The 19,808-nt window shown below is 54.7% G+C and overlaps 1 protein-coding gene across 2 annotated transcripts in view; it reads right to left on the bottom strand.

The window, feature by feature from the left end:
* NSMF (NMDA receptor synaptonuclear signaling and neuronal migration factor) overlaps nt 1-19,808 on the bottom strand; it is a 65,111-nt gene that overhangs the window by 8,756 nt on the left and 36,547 nt on the right. The window contains exons 5-15 of one of the 2 annotated variants that reach the window (XM_075015758.1): nt 18,681-18,686; nt 17,784-17,852; nt 14,515-14,567; nt 11,355-11,444; nt 9,267-9,391; nt 7,445-7,528; nt 6,707-6,740; nt 6,289-6,359; nt 4,048-4,127; nt 2,844-2,946; nt 921-996 (exon numbers count right to left, since the gene is read on the bottom strand). In XM_075015758.1, the coding sequence (XP_074871859.1) occupies nt 921-996; nt 2,844-2,946; nt 4,048-4,127; nt 6,289-6,359; nt 6,707-6,740; nt 7,445-7,528; nt 9,267-9,391; nt 11,355-11,444; nt 14,515-14,567; nt 17,784-17,852; nt 18,681-18,686 (791 nt within the window). The remainder of the gene's footprint in view (nt 1-920; nt 997-2,843; nt 2,947-4,047; nt 4,128-6,288; nt 6,360-6,706; nt 6,741-7,444; nt 7,529-9,266; nt 9,392-11,354; nt 11,445-14,514; nt 14,568-17,783; nt 17,853-18,680; nt 18,687-19,808) is intronic. The other variant, XM_075015756.1, reaches the window with a different exon arrangement.

Below are 19,808 nucleotides of genomic sequence, written 5' to 3'. Positions count from 1 at the left end.
TCTGTGCCCCACATCTGCCTTTTGCCATAGTGAAAAGTTCAGCAGAACACACCCGGGGAAGAAATGTGGGGTTGGGTGGTTTTGCTACTGGTGTAAATCCTTTTTGCACCTGTTTGACTAAGGTGTTTCACTCAGAGTCAATTCACAGGAACCCTGCAAGGGAGGTGGCCAGTTTAACTTCATAAAACCCCAAACCCACAAAGCACAAGAAAATCGGACAACCTTGGGTTCCTAAAAAGCAAAAAGAGGGAGGGGTTTTCCTCCTTCCAAGCTGATTAAGATCAGTTTGCAATGTCGGCATGATGAGTAGCCAGGGATTAAAGTGCTTATGTTGTGTGTCCCAGATTGATGGAAATGAAAAAAACTGCAACGTATTCTCAAGCTCCACCCTCCTGCAGAGCCCAAAGCTGCTCTGTTGCACACCATGTACAACACTGATTGTTTCCTCCTGAACTGATACAATTAAGTGTCTGTACAAGGCCAAACCCCTGGTCTGTCACAGCCCTGGAATGTACTTCTGTTGAGTCACCAAAACTTTGGAAAGTTTCAGGTTTGATTCACCCCAAACTGAACTCGTTTTGATGGTTTGGATCATCAAAACAAAACATCCGTTATTCACCCAGCTCCTGTCATAGGCCATTCCTCTTGATCTCCATTTGCTCTGGAGAGAGCCCGTCCAGCTACAAGTACAGGGAAAGGTGCAATTGAAAGGCATAAAGAGGATGAAATGTGTAAGGGAGAAGCCTGTCTAGGAGGAATCCACTCTACAAACCAATGCTGAGGCCACTATAAACAGGCAAGGGTTGCACTGACTCGATTTGGGCAGAGATATCAGACATGCTTCTTTGTGCAAAGGGCTGAAGGAGGAGGCAGCGATGCTGGGAGAGTATGACTCTCGCCATTATAGCAGCAGAAGTTACCTTGAGCTGAAAGTTCCAGCGGCGACTCAAAGACAACCTTATACGGCGTCATTAGGTTTTTCAGGTTCTGAAATAGCTGAAACGAGGTGAGATTGAAAAGTCAGCAGCTGAATCGAAAAAGGAACTCCAGCTGCTTCACCTTAAAGAACTGCTGGACAGGCCCGGCGCAATGGAGGAGGCGAGAACTCAGCACTCCTCCTGACAATCAGGCTCAACCCTTTGGGCCAGTCCATGGCAGGAGAACAGCTGGCTCCCAGCCTGGCAACCCAGCAAGTCTCCTTCAAACAACCAGGCTTCCAGGTCAGGCAGGGGTGCCAACAACTGGTAGGAACCTAGCAGGGGCAGCAGCACAGGGGCAGTTTGAAGCATGTCCTGCCCCAGCTGGGCTGCCTTCCACTTCCCTCTCTCACCCCTGCTTCCATCTGATTCCTGCTCCATCTAGGCCTTGTGCCTCACCTTGACCTTTGGCTTGGCTTCTCCACCCTGATTCCAGTGTCATCCTCCAGCTGGGAGGCGACTCCTGGATCTGCATTTGCTATTAGAGTAGACCCCCAACTTATGTGAACGTTGCATTCTTACACAACCCCGCGTAAGCCAAATCTCACCTAATTTGGGGGAGCCAGGGAACTGACCAGTGCTGCTGTGCTGGTCAGTTTCCCAGCTCCCCTGTGTGGTGGTCAGCCTTGGAGCCAGGAGCCAGCTCCCTGCCACTCAGAGTCGAAGTAACCCGAGATACGCACTACCTGAGTGTGTGTATCTCAGGGTTCTACTGTACGCGGAATGGCCACCACAACCACCAGGCCAGGTTCCGCTTCATCCATGTCCCAGAAACCAGCGCACGCAGCCCTGGAAGAGTCCTGCCTCTACATGGCTGTGATTTTCAAAGGCACTTAAGGGAGCTAGGGGCCCAGCTCATGTTCACCCTAGTTCCCTTCAAAGATCCCAATCAGCCCTCTTAGTGTCTGGTAGGGTCAAAAGGGGATAATTCCCTAGTTGAAGAGGACCTGCTGAAGAGGATGGGTGTGTTATAACACATCACAAACTGAATAGGAGCCACAAGTGTGATGCAGTTTGGAAAGAGCTAATGTTTTGGAGTGTGTTAATAGACAGTTGTATGTAAGCCCAGGTAGGTAACAGTTCCACTCAGCACAGGCGAGAACTCAGCTGGAGTCCTACGTCCAGTTCTGGGCACCTGACCTATGAGGAAAGATTTAAAAGAACCGGTCATCTTTAGTCCTGAGAGGGGAAGAACAAAGGCGGGAACCTGGCAACCATCTTCCAATGTATTATGGGGATTGGGAAAAGGAGAGCGATTGTTTCACACACCTGCTGATGGTAGGACAAGAAGTAATGGGTCTAATCTGCAGCAAGGGGGGTTGTCGCAAGGTTTGTTATTAGGGAAAAAACCCTCTGTCTAGAAGGCCAGCTGATGACGGGCACAGACTCCCGGAGGAGGCTTTGGAACCACCCAGGGCCATGTTGGGCAAACAGCTGTCAGGGCCGGGGAGGTTCATCTGCTCCTGTCTCAGCACAGGGCTGGACCTGAGGATGTCTTGGGGTCCCTCCCAGCCTGCCATGTCTAAGGTTCTTTGAACTTTAACATTCAGCTGAGTGGAAGGGCCTTATGTTCCCACTCCGCGTTTTCCCCATAAGGCCCTAACATCCCAAGCTGTACAGCCCCTTCCTGCCTCTCTGCTGCCTGGCCCCCAGGGTGGCTTGTCCTTTCAAAGCCGTGCCCCAGCCAAGCTGCTCTCCCCATAGGATGGGTGTGCAGTATGACTTCAAAGCAGAGACATCCTTGGAGAAGAGAGGCTGGGGGAAGAGCAACATGCCCCTCAATATCAGAGGTGAAAACCCTTTCAGCAAATCTCTCCCCATTGCACAACACCAGCCGACCTGTCCAGAGAGCGCCCAGGGCCTCACCTTTTCCCCATTGGGGTTTCCCAGAACGTAGCAGCCCATGATGTGAATGACATTTGGTTCGGGGTTGATTTTGCTCATCAATCGGCTCAGACGTTTCCAGAAGCTAGAGGTAACAGAAGGAAACAAAGCGCCATTTAAAATCCACCCCCTCTATAAAGGCAGGCACCCTGGCATTGGACACATGCTGTCCAGGGGGACCAGAGTGGGAATACGATGGAGAAAACACTAGCTTCTATCAATGAACTCATTTTCAAGAGTCTCCATGGAAAGCAGTTCACCCAGAGGGCAGGAAAGCAGCAGAAAGCTGTTGTAGTGAGTAAAGGTCCATCCAGACAACCCCGGCAGACAAAGCCAACAGACAGGAGGTGCTCGAGCTACTTGGCTTAACAAAGAGCAGGTGAGGGGGCGACTTGGTCGCAACCTAGCTAGCTACACGGGGAACAAATAGTTGATAACAGGCTCGGCAGTCTTGTAGACAAATGAGATCCAATGGCTGGAAGCTGAACCTGGACAAAGCCAGACAGCAATCCAGTGTCCATTGCAAGAGTGAGGGGAATGCACCAGTGGAACAATTTTCCGAGACTCATAGTTGATTCTCCATCACTGACCATTTTTAATTCACGACAGGAGGTTTTTATAAAATCTTGGCTTCTCATTCACAGAGGAATTGCTGCAGGGCTTATCTCTGGCCCTGTGTTATGCAGGCAGTCAGACGAGAGCAGCGGTTCTCAAACGGTGGGGCAGGTCTAAGAGCGGGCTGGGACCACCAGGGCTGGCTTAGACTTGCTGGGCCAAGGGCTGAAGCCCAGACCTCACCACTCAGGCCAAAGCAGAAGCCCCACCAACTGGTGCAGAAGATCAAGCCAGAGGACGATGGGGCTCAAGTTACAGGCCCCTGCCTGGGACTGCTGCCCTGGGGCTCAGACTTTGGCCTTCTCTTCCCACAAGGGGCAGAGGCTTGAGCGGGGTCAGGGGTTGTCAGAAGTGGGATTGTGGTTGTGTGCCCTCCTGGGGTTGTGCAGGAATTGTGGTTGTCAGAAGTGGGACACAGTGCAATACAGTTTGAGACCCCCTGAACTAGATTATGACAATGATCTCTTCTGGCCTTGGGGTCAGTGAATAAACTGCAGTCTCCCATCCTCTCCTCCCAGGGAAAGAGAGCAGAGAAAGTGCCCCAGTGCTGGACAGCAACAACGTGACTCACAGGATCATATCTTCCTCCTTCTCCACTTTGGCAAAGGTGGCAACTTTATTCTTCAACAAATACAAGTGGCCAGGACCTCCCTGCATGGAGAGAGAGAGAGACAGTAGCACACCAGCCTGCCCTGGCCTCACACACATGGACTGGCCTTCCCATCTCTAGATGAACCACTGGAGGGGGCAGAGCAGAGACTCACTCTCCAGACTGTGAGAGACGCCAGAAGCCCCATGCAGGTGGACAATGCTCCAGGCAGATGGACAAACAGCCCTGGCCTCCACTTCTTGCCTTAGGTGGGAGCTTAGCCTCAGAGATGTTAGCCAACCAATTGGCAAATGCAGTAGCTGGGGCCAGCTGTGCAGCTCCCAGACATGCTGCATTCTGATGGTCTGGTGCTGCGGAATTCAAGGGGCACCTGTGTCCAGGCAGGAAATACGCTTTCACTCTGTCCTTACCGAGGAAAAAATCCCATAGACTTCAATGGACATTTTCTTGGGTAACAACAGAGTGAAAACTCAGCCTCAGGGTTTGGCACAGTCTGCCCATCTGCCTCAGCCAGGGACCCCACGTCTCTTCCTGTAGTCAAGCAGTCAGCTGGGATGCAGCCACTGGCTCAGCCTGCACTACACACTTCCCGTCTGGCACACTGACCTAGGGAAGCCAATAGGTAGCTGTCTTGTGCTCCCAGCACAGCAGGGGCTGCAGCTTGGCTCAAGCCTCACACAGCCACACGCAGGGGGAAGGCTCCTTCTGGTCCCCACTGAGAAGCTGCAATATGGCTGCACAGAAACCTGCCCTGAACTTGGTGGGAACCTGGTCCCGCTTGCAGCTGCTCTTGTGTGAGAGCCATCCCTGGGTCCTGGGAGCACAGCTGCTACGTTAGGAGATGCTGAATTGTGTTCAACTTTTAGGTTGTCCACAAACTGTTCACTTACAATACGCCCTCTTGTCTATGCACATGGAGTGATTGGTCACCTAAATCACAGGCTATTTTCTTTTTCATGACTGGTGATTCAAGCAGTTGAGACAGGAGAACAGTGACTGGCAATGGATGCAGTTCCCAGTATAGATTTTCAGCCAAGTAGCCATTGGCACGTGAATTCTTTCAAGTTTTAAAGTCTATAGAAACATTTTTCCCTGTAGCCATCCCTATGCTTTTGACTAAGAGACAGGAGCCCCCCCCCCAGTTCACAGTAAACTGACCTCTGGGCTTTATTCAGGCACATATTTATAATCAGGGTTGGGGTTTTCCTCATCTATTCCGCCAGCTCTGCTCTTGAATGATTCAGTAACGTTTCTGGGATTAAAATCTTCTTGGTGTAAACAGAGAGACTGGGGAGTAAGAAGGGAGACCCAGAAATTCAGCTCACTTGGAAACATTAACATTATCCAGGGATATTCCCTGTCACGAATGATGGAGATGTGGGGGAGGGTTCGGAGATGGTTAAAGGACAGAAAACCTGCCTGAGCGTGAGAGACTCATGGAGTGCCCTCTGTTTAGCATCACAAAGAGGAGACCACAGACTGGAACCTTGGCCTCATCCAGAAAAGAAGCTCCTGTGTTCTGGTAGTAAAGCCTATTGCGGGATGCTTTATGACAGTACAGGTTGAACCTCTCTCCTCTGGTGCCCTCGGGACCTGACCGGTGCCAGACAAGACAATTACCCAGACCATGGGCAGTCAGTGTTGTCGAGCAACATTCCCAACCCTTCCACTGCTCTTGGAAGACACTTAGGGGTAAATTACAGCTCAATAACAGCACAGAACACTGAGAGCCAGGACTGGTGGCTGGAAACAAACTTCATGGGACCACAGGAAACTTGGCCACTCCCATGACAAATGGTCATCCAGCTAATTAAAATCATGCCAGATTAAGGATGTTGTCAGACGAGAGAGTTCCAGACAAGAGAGGTTCATCCTCTAACAAATAACTAAAACTCCACATCCCCCCCACCTTTGGCTGTGAGCTTCCTTCTGAAGTCCCATGGCATGGATTTGTTAGAACGCTTCTGAAAAGCCACCAAACCCTGTGTTAGTTGCACTAACCCAAAGCTGCTTGCTGCCTTAACAGCAAACCGCAATGCTCGCAGGTTGAGGAATGAGAAATGGGAACTGAATAGATGTGATGGCTTTAATAAGCACCTGCTGCAGGCTGGCTCTGGAATTTTGTTTTCTGGAATTAATTTGTCCCTGGAGAAAATAATGGCTTTTAACAAAGTACCAAGGACCTCAAAGCCTTTCACGTACCTGACAGAAAATTAGCATCTTCCAAATCTTGCAGCCCTTCCGATAAATGTTCAGCTTCTTCTCTATTTCCTCTGCAGAAAAGTGGGAAAGAGAGATGAGTGAGCCCCTCAAAAGCTGAAACACTGGCTCTTCTACAGAGATGTTCACTAGTTCTCATTTGGACTTATTCCATAAGGCATCATGGGCCTGATTTCCAGAGGTGCTGTGCACCCGCTAGTCCCCCTGATTTCGGAACAGGCCCTGGGCTTTCCAACTTCACAAGCCAGGAATTCAGAGCTTTTTCCAAAAGAGGTTGGACATAGCAGAAGAGTAAATTACAGCAAAATCCCCCATATGCTCAGCTGCTGCAGAGCTCCCAGCTACTGCTCATGTGAAACCTGGAGGAGAGAAAAAGGCAAAGAAAATACCACTCACATACCTAGGATATCGTCAAAGGTGGCGTGTTCATGGTCCTGGAACCGAACAGAAAGAGCATTTTAAACCAAGGTCCTGCTGGACACTTACTTAAGGAAATCTCCTCATGTGAATGAGCAACACTCCACTAAGGAGGGGTTCAATTAAGCCAGCTGGTGGTCTCAGTCAGCATCTCCATCATTGCCCTTACGTTAAGACCCAGGTGTGATAATCAACATAAAGTCGGACGTAGGTGAATCAGACAAAATCAACACTGCACATTGTTTGTGTTGAACAGGGATCTGTGCTGAGCGGCCCTGGAGTGAGGTCCACTGCAGAGATATGTGGAGTTCTGGACTGTCTAGGGTCTGGTCAAATGCAGCAAAGAACTTTGGAGCCTTCCAACACAGAGCTCCGCTGACGTGTCTCGGTCCCACTGCAACCCCATCTCTGCTCAATGGTGTTCCGCTCCCAGGTGCCAAGACACATACTTCTAACGGTGCCCCTCCTCCAGTCCTGCAACAACCCCACTAGTCCAGACCTGGGCTCCTCGCAGAGCTCTGCCAATGGACCTGAAGTCTGACCTAGCAGACCTGCTGCCAAAACAAGGGGCCTCTCTCCAGCTCGTATTTGCCAGCTACACCCAGTTCTGTGATGCTCATTCTGGACCAGCTAGGGACCAGGATACCATCATTAAACTCACTCACACTGCTGAGCCCACCTAACAGACCCCACCGACCATGCCAAGAGCGAGGCTACTTACATAGAGAATGGGGATGATGGAGGGGTCATCCCTGCGGATGATCGTCGGGATGTACTCGGCTTTGGGGACCTTGGAAGAAATGAGCTAAGACGGGAAAAGAGAAAGAGAAATGGGTCATGAGCACAGATAAAGGGCCCCTGGGCAGGACCTGTCCTCCAAGAGTGGTGCCAGCTGCAAACAAAGTCTCCATAATCCCCCGGCTGTAACTATTTCTTCTTCTAGGTCAGAAATAAGCTGCTAAAAGAGGCTGTTTCCAGCCTCTCTCTGCAGAAAGCAAATAATGGGGGTCCTGGGCCTGGCTAGTTACCCCTGGGCATGGCTGGAGGCACCCAACGTGTTCTGCAGGAGAGCTGTGATTGCAGCAAGGGACTTTGCCGAAAGGCCCCCTCCTGCCATGGCGTCAGCTAGACCTTCAAGCCAAAGACCCTAACTAGAAACTACTCCTGAGAATATCCTGGGCTGTCTCCTCCTCTGCTAGGCCCCGTCTAGTGTCTGAGCTATGTGTCTGCTCACTTCATCAGCTGTACTCAAACACCCTCTCCAACACCAGCCCGGCCGTTCTCATCCAGGCTGCAGCATGGGCACAGCTCAGCCAGCCATACACCAGCAGCACAGAGGGAGGCGGGTCAGCTGCCTGCACCAACAGACGGTGAGCTAAGGGAGTAGCTGGAGAGTCTACTGAGTGACCAAGCTCAGGGCGAGCATTTCCAGGAGTCAGCACCAGTGAGGAAGGATGTGGCTCACGTGCAGGGTGCCAGGGGCCTCTTTAGCCTCTACTGGGCAAGAAATCTGAGGGCAAGATGCCAGGTTCTGCTCATTGCTGCCAGTGCATCTGCAATTAGGTCAGTTCTTCTAGCTGCATTTGTGGTAGGTGTCATGCCGTGCTACAGCTCCTCTAACACAACTCAAGTCCCTCCTGAGCCCAACCAGGACAGTAAGTTGCAGGACGATCTGGGTCCATATCTCCACCTCCTGTCAGACCTGCGGGGAGCTGTCTAACCCCAGCAGCCTCAGCCTCTGTGCTACAAAGAGTCAGCCTTGGTGGGGGGATGCCCAGGAAAGGCTGCAATGGAGGAGCGTAAGGAAAAGGCAGCCTCATTTAGAGCCATATTCTCTATATTAGCAGCCGAGTGGCACGCCAAAGCAGAGACCCATTTGGACGAAGAATTTACAATGCCCTAATGGCCCCACTGCCCGGCCAGCTGCAGGAGCAGGGCCAAACCCAGAGGCCCGCACGCTGTCCATATTCTGACTTCGCCTACGTGAGGGTGTCCGGGTTTGGCCTGACGTAAGGGACATCACTCATGCAGGCTGGCGAGAAGGGGAACAGAAAGGAGGGTAGGCTACAGGGGCCTTGCCTAGGTGGGCACAATGGCACCCCAGTGCTGCAGCATACCAGTCAGTGGAAGACAGGTGTGGTTTCAGGGCAGGTCTAAACTAGTCGAAGTAAGTGACACAGCTCCCACTCTGTGACTAGCAACGCTGGGGGGTTGACGTGCCTGAGCTCAACTTCTGCAGCTGCCCCACTGCGGGGGGTGGGGTGGGCAGGAGAAACTCTCCCGTCAAGTACCCTTACTCCTCGCGATCCTGTTGGTACTGGGGTCATCAGGAGCACATGAAGCAGCTGGTCTAACGTGTCCCTACTGGCCCGCTAATCAAGCCCTGGGAGGTGGACCTGTGGAGCATTGATTGATCCACTCTTACCTGCCAGCCTTGTACACCCTCCCAAGATCTGAGACCCCACGAGGCCATCTCCTGTGCACGCCTCATCCCAAACTGAACGAGGTGCATGGGGCGGGGTGGGTGGGGGAACAGCTCTCACCATTATTTTTGGTGGAATAAAGTCGTCTCCATCACACGCCATGGCTTCCAGCTCCTTCTCTGTTTCCCAGTTCAAGTCCAAGTCATCATCGTCGAGAGCACAGCAGCAGTCCTGAAGGTCATGGCCTGCCAGAAAACAGCAGGAGAGAGACGTTACGCTGAGCAGCAGGCCCCAGGGCACCTGGCTTCTCCTGGCAGGGCGACCGACTCGTTCAACATGTCAAGTGCCACCAGCCTTACAACCTGCATTCCAAGAGCCACCCACAGGGGCCATTCCCAAAGGTTTGGTGCTCCACCCCTAGACTGGGCTGTTACTGCTGGTTGACCAGACAGCTGACAACAGGGCGTATCTGTGCAGCTCCTGAGGGCCGACTGGAGCACACGTCGGCAGAGCCAAGCAGGCCTGACCCTAGCTAGCCTGACGAAACCTAGCAGTGAAGCCACAACAGCATCGGCTGCCACACAGCCCGGACCAGCTCATCCAGGACTCTGGGGAACGGCTCAGCTGCCGTCTGTGCTGCGCACCTTCACCCCAGCTAGCTCAATGAAAGCAAGTGTGGCTCTGTCTCCACATGCTGCAATCCCAGCCCTGGGCTGCAGTGCAGACGTACCCCCAAAAGGAGCAACAATGCACAGGGCTCTCATGGCAGGGGCAGTTTGGCAGCAGCACTCGCGGGGGCTGTGAGGTATTGCACTGAATTCCAGTCACTCCAGAGTTACTTGGTGCTAGATTCAGCTCCAGCAAGCTCCCCAGACGGTGCTGGCGTGCCGCGGTTCACAAAACACTGGTGTGCGAACCGGTGTTGCGGGCTGGCGCTGGGAGCTGCCACCCCAGCAGACAGAGCTTCTTGGCAGGCCAAAGAAACTCGTTGAACATGTAGAGGCTGCACTGTTACATCCCCCATGTCCTGCAGCAGCTGTCCCCAGAGAAAGCCAGTGCTGCCGGCCGAGTCACCCTTCCCTGGCGCAAGGGGCTGGCTGGGGCATGGCAGCTCAGCGGCCAGGCCTCCGCCAGCTCCCATTCATCGCTACCCCGGCCTGGGTGAGGCTCCCTGGGGAAAAGAGACTGAAATAAACACGCACTAACAGCACACTAGCAGTAGGACAGGTTCCTGATGCCAGAGATGCAGGCAGGAGAGCCAAGACCCCAGTGCATGGCCTGTGGGAGCCTGTGGCCCGTGGCAGGTGCGCAGGAGCACATCCCCTTCTGCCATGGGAAGGGGCAGAACGCAGCTGGCTCAGAACAATCAGGCCCTGCTTTGAACCAAGCTCTTCTAGCACCTTCCCGGCCTGCCTCCCTCCCGCCGTGCCCTCGGGGTTTGGAATGGGTCCCTTTCTTGCTCACTCATTTAATGACTCCTAGCATGGGAAGGCCCAGGTCTACCTGACCCGGAGAGGAATTCCCTCACCCAGGAAGACAGCAGTGACTCCACAGGCAGCCCGGGGCTTGCAGTGGTTTCATCACACTGGGGACTACTTCTAACATACTGAGACAAAACAAGAGGCCCATTATAAAGGCAGAGAGAGGATATGAGGGATCGCTGGGGGGGACATCTGCCCCCAAGCATCTGCCCCAGTACGGATGGGGGTACCCAGGCGACTCCTCACAGGGCCGTGGAGACCAGGCTCCCCCGGGAGACCATCTCTGCTACCGAACTTTAAATCCAGATGACGCCACCTGCACAGCTGTTAACATCTCTTGTACTTGCAGGTCCTGGCAGCCTGGGAAAGGTAGGCACTGGCTGCTGCCTGAGACTGCACCATCATGGGCGCCCGCCCGCCTCACTGCGATATATTAAGCCCTGGGGTGCTGACACGTGGTGACCACGGCAGCGCAGTGTTAAGCCTGGGGGAGTGGGGAAGTGGTGAGAAGTCTATGGTCCCACTTTGCTGGGCATTCACTGCGTACCTAAAGACCACCAGAGGTAAGACCACATGTGCATATGTGGTGTGTTAATGGCTTCGCTTTAATGAAAGGAAGCGCTCGGGGGAGGAGGGAAGGCTGGAGGGTTCACTGCTAGGAGATTCCAGCCCATGCTCGGTTGGCAGCTCTGTCCCCAGGAGGAAGCGGAAAGGTTTCTGAACTCACTTTCTCGAGAGTCATGGAAGGAATCAGCTTTGACGGGAGTTGGATCGCTCCAGGATCTGCTGAAGCTTCTCTCTCGCCGCTCACCAAATGCTAGGATAAAACCAGAGCAGGGCATTAACAGACTCCAAGGCTATCACTGCTCTGCCAGCAAAGCTAAAAAGACCCCCAGGAGCCAGCAAAGCTACAGAGCACAGACATCCTTGCCAGGCTCGCTGACTGGGGGACGGAGGAGGCGGGGGGTGGGGGTTGAAAGGGTTTGGGCAGCTCTGAGGGCTGGCTGCCACCAGCCCTGCCCCTTCCACACAAGACCCCAGCCTTTGGGGGAGCACAAAGCCGGGGCCCCCACCCTCCTTGCCCAGGGGCCCACTGAGTCTGTTAGCGCCCTGATCCTTGCATATTTGTTCTTCTACATGACAACCATGAGACTGTACCATGTGACAAACTCTGCCCAGCCTATGGCTAACGGCAAGCAGAGGCATTGATTTCTGCACACAGGCGTGTGCTGGTGAGTGAGAGATAGACGAGGAATTTGGTGATCAGCCTCTAAATATTAATTACAGTTCCACCAACTCTGCACACAGGCATGTGCCCGCTTCTCCTGAGCGTCTGAGCAGATCCTGGGTATTTGCTGGTGTGTTTCCCAAGATGGGGGAGCCACTACTTTGGGGGACGAGTATCAGAGGCGGTAGCTGTCTTAGTCTATCCACAAAAACAACAAGAAGTCCTGTGGCACTTTATAGACTAACAGATATGTTGGAGCATAAGCTTTAGTGGGCAAAGGCCCGCTTCGTCAGATGCATCTTTGCCCATGTATGCTTATGCTCCAGTAAATCTGTTCGTTTATAAGGTGCCCCAGGACTTCTCTTCCTTTGGGGGAGATGCAGAGGATCGGCTGGGAGGTAGAAGGACACATATAAGCCTCGCAATTGTTCTGCGGTCTCAGCTTTCGTTTTTAAAGCCAGTCTCTAGCTCTCCTGCGGTGCTGTCTGCTGGAGTCTGCCACGAGCCTAAGACATCTGCTCTGAGAAGAGCTGTCCCACACCCATCTCAAAGGGCACTAAGTCAGATGCCACCGACGCACCGCAAGTGTCACCACTGTTCACTCTCGCGCACCACTCCTCGAAGGACGTGTCTGGACTGCTCTCAGGGGGTGGGACTGCGGCTTGTCTGCACGCACCCGAATGAGCTTTAATCCAGATAGCCCAGGGGCCAGAAGAGCAAAGATATATCGGTGCTGCCTGGCCCTGGAGAGTTACCTGGGGGCTTAGGCAGCCTCACACATGGAAGTGCACGTCGCCATAGCTTCGTTCCTCTTGTACCCCTGCTAGCTGGGGTAAAAGCAAGCTCGAGTGGCCATCACTGGCCAGCACAGCCCAGCCGATGCGCCCACCGTGTGTGCAAATGGAAAGGAAGGGTCACATTGGGAAGATACACTCACTCCAGGGAGTCTCGGCCGGCCTCGCCCAGCACCACAACAGCCTGAGGGGGAGCATGATTGGGATCAACTGTCCAGGGCTTGGTGCAGTGACCAGCAGCCAAGAACAGAGTGGGCCACGAGTGGCCCTCCTCCACCTGGGTGTGCCACAGCAGCCCACAGCCCCCTGGGGCTCCACCCGCCCCCCGTGGGGAAGCAGGGCAGACAGGGGGTCCACAGGCTGCCCTCCACAGGCTCAGTGCAGCACCTTTGATGTGAACACCAGTGGCAATGGCCCCAGGGGCTGCCTGGCCTGCGCGGTGTCACGCAGGCTGGCCTGAGTAAATACAGGGAGTGAATAACTCACTGCACTGGCAAGAGAAACGTGGCTCTGCAACTGCCCAGGGCCACGTCCTCCAGTGCCGGTCCGGGCTTGCCTCTGCTGCTGTCGTGCCCAACAGCCCTCAGCCCAGCCCCTTCGCGCAAGGAGCCCCTGACCTCCCCTTTGCCTCCATCTGCCCACTCGGCCCTTCTCCTCTCTTCCCTGCCCGCCCCGCCCATCAACACCTCCCCACCAGGGCTCTCCCCGAGGTCCTGCTCTGGGAGGCAGCAAAAGCAACTGGCAGTGCCCAGCCCCTGGGGCGGACAGCTGGGAAGGCTGGTAGGAAAGCAGCCCTGCGCGGCTGGCTCGGCAGTCGGGGAGCGGGAGAGAGAAGGTACCACAGGGCTCAGCGCGGCGGAGGGGACCGGGGACGAACTGCTGGCTGCGGGACAGGCTCTGACCCACGTCAGCCGCCCTGACAGCTGTCCTGTCACCGAGCCCTCCCCTCACCCGCCCGCCCCCAGACGGCGCCATTTACGCACCAACTCTTGAGCTCCACTGCTGCCAGGGCCCACTGGGCACATTACAGGGGCTGAGTTGGGGTCGGTCAGGTGGGAGGTGAGGGAGCAGGAGGGGATGAGAGAGGCGTGAAAGGGACGGCTCAGCCCTGGGAGCCCACAAAGCCTCCTGGGTCTGGTGCTGTGCCTCACGAAGCAGGGAGACGCCTGGCGGCCCTCATTTCTCACTGCGGCGCTCAGAGGGCCTCAATTCGGGAGCCTAACCCTGCAGAACAGCCCTCCTATGAACCCACCTCCGGCACCCGGGAGCACAGAGCCCCATGCCCAGCGCCTGGCCTCCCCCTCCTGCCTGTCCCTGCACGGGCCTGACAGCCACACAGACTCTGTCTGCTGGGGATCCGGGGCCTCTTCCCGACCGCCTCACGCCACTCTGCCTGCTCTGCTGCACCGTGACACCCCCACAGCGCCAGCATCACCCTCTGGTACGCCTGGAGGCTTGTGGGTGACCTCTGGCTTGCTGCTCTGCAGGAAGGAGGAAAACCCCGCACCTGTGCTGGGCGCTTTGCAGCCCTTTGCTTCCAACAGACCGCAAAATGACAGAGACATCTGGTGCCTCAGCCCCATTCTCCAGCCCCACGTCTAACCTTCCCTGTCATCTTTTCCACACACGTGTGGGCTTTTTCCATCCGTGTGTGGGATAATTTTTCTTACGTGCACTGAGGCATGTGCCCCACCAACGCAAGCAGAAAACCCAGCCACGGGCACTCCGGGAGGCATTTGAATTGGTCCTGAGAGGCCGCACCGTGCCCAGCTTACAGGGGACGCTGCCATCGGCATTAACCCATTGGCCCATCCCGTTGGCATTAACCCTGTACCTTCCAGCACGCCTCGCAGGGTCTCACTCACTTTGTGCTTTCACCCGGCGGCTCCCCACCATGCGCAAATGCTTCCGAAAGTTCCTGAAAGAAAAGCAACAGGAACTCAGTGAGGAGGGACGGGGTCAGCAGCCCACTGGCCGGAGCCGTGGTGGGGGAGGTTCCCATTTTTCAGGCACCAAAACGCAGCCACACAGGACACAGCAGGACCTCCAGCGCAGCTCCATTAGTTCAGTGGCCAGGGTGGGGCTTGTCTGCCCACTGAGGGGAGCAGCTCTGTCCCCTTCAGTCCCTGTGACAGCCTCATGCAGCCTCCTCTGGGCTGTTGCTTCCCCTCCCGCAGACTCAGGCTGCCCTCGTCACCTCCCTCCAGCACATTCGGTAACATGCGCAGACGTTAGTGACTTGAACATTAGGCAGGCAGAACCCTGCGCTGACCCCCAGGGGACCCGTGGGCCTCTTCTGACTTTACTTTCCCTTCCGGCGCACAGGCCAGGTGGGGACAACCCCTCACAGGCCAGGACTGTCTCAAACGTGACAACCGCCAGAGGATAGGAAGGTTCCCCGGGGCAGGGGCTTTGGCTCTGCTTGCTAACAGTGCCTCTCTGTGTTGTACCTTCCCATCTGGGAGCGCCTGGCCAGACCACTGGGGATACAGTGGAAGCAGAGACCCCAGAGGTCAAGCTGGCTGCAGGCAATCACCCCTCCTCAGTTGTATGCAAATCAGACTTGAGTCAGCCACCGCCAAGGGCCTGGTTACACAGGGAGCCTCCCAGCCCAGCGTGGCTCACGCCAGCGCTCTGAACCGCCCTGGAGGCAGCACGCTCCGTTCCAGCCCAAGTGGGCGCTGCGTTTGGGAGCCCAGCCCCTTCCTGAGGCTCCAGAGGCCAAGCTGTGGCCTGAGCAGTGACTTGCAAGCACTGTCTACCCAGCTGCTGCCAGGGCACTGGCGCCAGGTCCACCAGACCAGCTCTGCCAGCCCTGGCTCACGAGATGCACCCTTGCTGAGGCCAAAGCCCAAAGCAGATGTAGCCCCTGACAGGCTGTCTCTGGAGTCCCTGAGATGCCGCTGTCTGCGGGGGGAGCCGAGCAGTGGGTTGGAGCTGTCTCCAGGCGGTCTCAGCTGGCACGATGCACTCACGTAGGAGCGGGGAGAAGAAAAGTCTCCCTCCTGCCTGAGCTCGCTCGCCTACCTGGCTCCTTGGTGTGTGCATTACACTCATCTGGCTCACACCCCAGGTCACAGGGAACCTGATCTCAGCTCCTTGACCCCTACTCTGACCCTCCCTCCTGGCAGGAAGCCACACTCGAATCCCAACTCCTGGGAAGCAGAAATAAACAGCCAGGCGAGGGGAAAGGATCACAGAGATGGAGCTTGTGCTGCGACTGGCAGCTTTACGGAGGTCACAGCATTCGCTGTCAGAGGCCAGGCCCCCGGCTCCTTCTAGATGGGTATCCAGCCCCCAGCCATGGTCCAGACTCCGGCTGCCTAAGCACATGCTGCCCCTGGCTCTTGTGCAGAGCTCTGCGTGGCCTGGGGACAGTAGTCCTTCCTCACCCCTGGGGTGACTGGCTAGTGCCTGGCAAGGGTCAGCTGCAGTCACCCGGGAGACACCCGTGCAAGTCTGTGCCAGTCTCTGCAGGAAATGGACACATTCGTGGACGGGAGCACAGCAATGCAGCTTTCAAACCTCTGTTTTACCAGGTCAGCGCACACATGTGCATCCTGCCACAGCCACCATGCACCAAAACCCCGCAGAGCTGATCTCCCCATGCTGACAGCTGGAACCAGCTGCGCCATTAGCAAAGCCATGCCCTGTCAAATGCTCTACCGGCCTTGCAGACGGGCCTGGCCACAGGGGAGCCGGGCTCTGCAGTACAGGCGCATTCCCACTGTGCTGAGAACTACAAGCACAGCACGGTGTACCCCTGCATGAGAGCTCTGGGCCATGCTTCAGCATCCCCTGCGCAGTGCTGAGAGCAGCACTAATAGGCTCTCAGGGGAGTTGTACCCTGCTCTGTGCAGCAGGTCCCCATGACACGTCGCCCACAGGGGAGCAGGCGAGAGTAAACGTGGGAGGGAAAGGAGCCCTTCCCCCACCCCTCCAGAAAAGGAGACATGATCCCCTCTAGCTGCCTTCTGGGGAGCAGGCTGGGCCCTCCATCCTTACGGACTTGGGCAGCTGCGCAGACCCAGTCTCTCTCCTTACCCACGAGGAGCAGCGAAGTGCCAGGGAGCAGCATTACCACTGCAGGGGTGGAACTCACAGGAGACAACAGTGTGGCCAGGGTGCTGTGATGCCTGCCCGGGACTAGTGTGGCCTCCTAACAGGGCGTGGGAGTTTGGGATGAATTACCAATGCCTGACCTCCCAAAACACACCGCAATCCGATCTTCTAACTGGTCAAAAATGTCTCACGCCATCCAACCGCAGCAAGCACCAGCTAAGGTGAAACCAGAACGAGATGCTCTTTGCTCTTTCTCTTCCAAAGTCTCTGTCCTCCAGCCGGCCGGCAACAACTTGCCCTCGCAATCTGCGCAGCCATTACCAGTGATGCAGGGTGGCATTCCACCCACAAGACTGGGAACAAGGGAATTGGGAGTAAGGGAATTTCAAAGTGCGGCGCTTTCTTAGAGGTGCCCGCGTCTACCCAGCCAGGCTGCGTTTCGAAAGCAGCACTTTCAAAGCGCGGATGGCCACCATTATGCTAATGAGGTGCCGAGCATGCATTAACCTGTTCCAAAGTGCCCGGATAACACGCCCCTTCTGAAAGGGAGCGGCACGTCTAGGCACATCCTTTGTGTTGCAAAAACTCACTTCTCTCCCTCTCTGTCTTTGCTTTGAATTGAGCCCCAGCAAATACATTAAGTGGCGTTAAACCAGAGACTATCATGTCTATCCAACTGCCAAAACCACAAATGTGTTGATGCATTTGTGAAATTAGAGAGCTCAGCAACTGTAAATGGAAATGATCTGCTAGGCATTTCACTGGCCCTCATCACACACAGTTACTGAAATAATATGATTAACTCCATCATTAAGTTATGTACCTACAGTTTGACAACCTTAAGCACCTGTCATTTTGCCTTGAAGCTACAGTGTCCTTTTAAGAAGGCTGGAGACTGGCTAGCTTGCTTGCCATAGACGCCTGGCCAGCAGACTTTCAGCGTGGCCATCACTAGCATCCTCATTAAAACAGCAACACAAACAAGGAAGAACCACGTTCACCGTCCTCGTCACTGATGACACCCCATGGGCCCAGGATACACCAGGCAAGGTTACAGGAAGACAGGCCCTACCTCTGAATAACAGCTGCCGAATCATTTTCTCGTTTCCGTCTCTTCCTCTCTGCGTAGCCCCTGAATGCCCTGGGAAACCATTTTATAAGCCATTAACCAACTACACAGCTTTGAACTGATGACAACATGAGACAGACAGACAGAGAGCAAGTTCTCACCAGACAGAGGGGCGTGACTCTCCCAGCAAAACAGGCTGGCTCTAAGGAAGAGACCCAGGCCACATGGAACCATACAGCAGTCACGGACTGTCTGAGAGGAGACCTTCAAACCCTTTTGCTCTGGTAATTCACTGCTGTTACCCAAGGCTGGGAAGGGAGCCACTCCCAAAGCTAGCACAGAGATACCCAACGTATAGCTTGCAAAATGGCTGACACCAGCTCTCAGTCTTAAAGTGAAAACGACAAGAAGTCCTGTAGCACCTTACAGACTAACAGATTTTTGGAGCATCAGCTTTCATGGGCAAAGACCCATTTTGTAAGATGCATGTAACGTATCTTAACATGGAAGTTTGGCCGTTAGAGACTACAGCTCTAGCAATGCAACACCCAGGGGTGCTGGAGCAATTTGTAGAGTGGGGGTGCTTAGAGCCACTGAACTGAACTATAAACCATGATGGAAACCACCTCAAGCTAGGGGGTGCTTCGGTGCACCCAGTACCCTGAGCTGCAGCACCTATGCCATTCACGCCTGGAGAGAGTTAGGGCAAAGCACGCTGGGCCCTGTAATCCCCATGGTAGAGAGGACAGTGATTGAAATCTGTTCTACTGAGGCATTCAGGTGCAAGCATCAACCAATGGGCAAGATTACAGTGCAGCTATCAAGCAAGGAAAAATAAGGCAGGGAGGGGTTCTGTCCAGCACGCCAACAGACAAGGAAGCAAACACAGGCTGTACTTACGAGATGCTACAGATCCCAGAAGAAGCAGAGCAAGGAAAAAAGAAGAGACATGTGTTAGTGCTCAGACTCTGCTGGGCATTCTGCATCTGGAATCTTCATTACAAGGGATGGGAGGAAACAGCCCTTTAAAGGACCTGCAAGTCACAGCCTGTGAAACCCGGACTCCGGGAGCCAGCAGCTGACCTAGTCACCCCTGCACTGGCAAGGCAGGGTAAAATCGGGCCCAGCTAAGACCACCACATTCCCCTGGGAACAGAACCACGAAGGGAAGCCCCCTTCCACCCATGCCCTAGGAGCAACAACCCCGAGGTGGTGCTGCAGCTGCCGCTGCCATGTGGGCTGCAGAGTGGAGCCAGGCAGAAGCAGGGACCTTGGATGTTCTGAGAACTTCTGCAACTTTGCAGGACTGTCCCTGCCCTTTGCTGATTGGCTGTTTGCGCCACCTGCCTCCCCATCGCAGTCTCTTCATTCCACACCTGCCTCTCTCGCCCTCTTCATCCTGCATGGACCTTCTCAGCCTCTCCTCTTTTCTTTCCCGGGACTGATCCCCTCCCAAGTCAACCCATCAGTAAACAAACCATGGCACTGCCATGCCAGTTACCAGCATCTGTTGGGTCACCGTCCTGCCTGTTCCTGGTCCCAGTGTGACCCACCACCATCTGTTGGGTCATCATGGCCCTTTCCTCCCCATGTCTGTCTAGTGTGTTTAGCCCAATCGGCAATGTCTGTTACTCTCTGTACAGCACCTAGCGTAACAGGGCCCCTTTCTTGGTTGGTCCATAGGCACTACTGTAATAAACACATTAAACAATAAAAACTAAAGCCCATGGGATGTGCTTACTCCAGTGTGACATCTGAATGTGACCCACTGGGCTCAAGTACCAGTGGCCTCCCCAGAGGGACAAAGACTTGTCAGAGCCTACAGGAGCTATATTGTCCAGAGGAAGAAAGCATCTAGGGCCATACAGTAAATCTCAGAGATCATGGGAGCAGACAATGAACGTATTACTCTACTATCACCACCTGGCTGTGGCAAGGGAATCTGCGGTCTCTCAGATGTCTCTGGGGTCTCCTTGGATAACAGCTGAACATCCAGACCTTTTCACCAAGATGGCTTCCCATGTCTTC

The sequence above is a fragment of the Carettochelys insculpta genome, chromosome 21, assembly GCF_033958435.1.
Source record: "Carettochelys insculpta isolate YL-2023 chromosome 21, ASM3395843v1, whole genome shotgun sequence".
NCBI classification, from domain to species: Eukaryota; Metazoa; Chordata; order Testudines; family Carettochelyidae; genus Carettochelys; species Carettochelys insculpta.
Note: the sequence above shows the minus strand (reverse complement) of the source record. Positions and strands in the feature narration are given on the sequence as shown.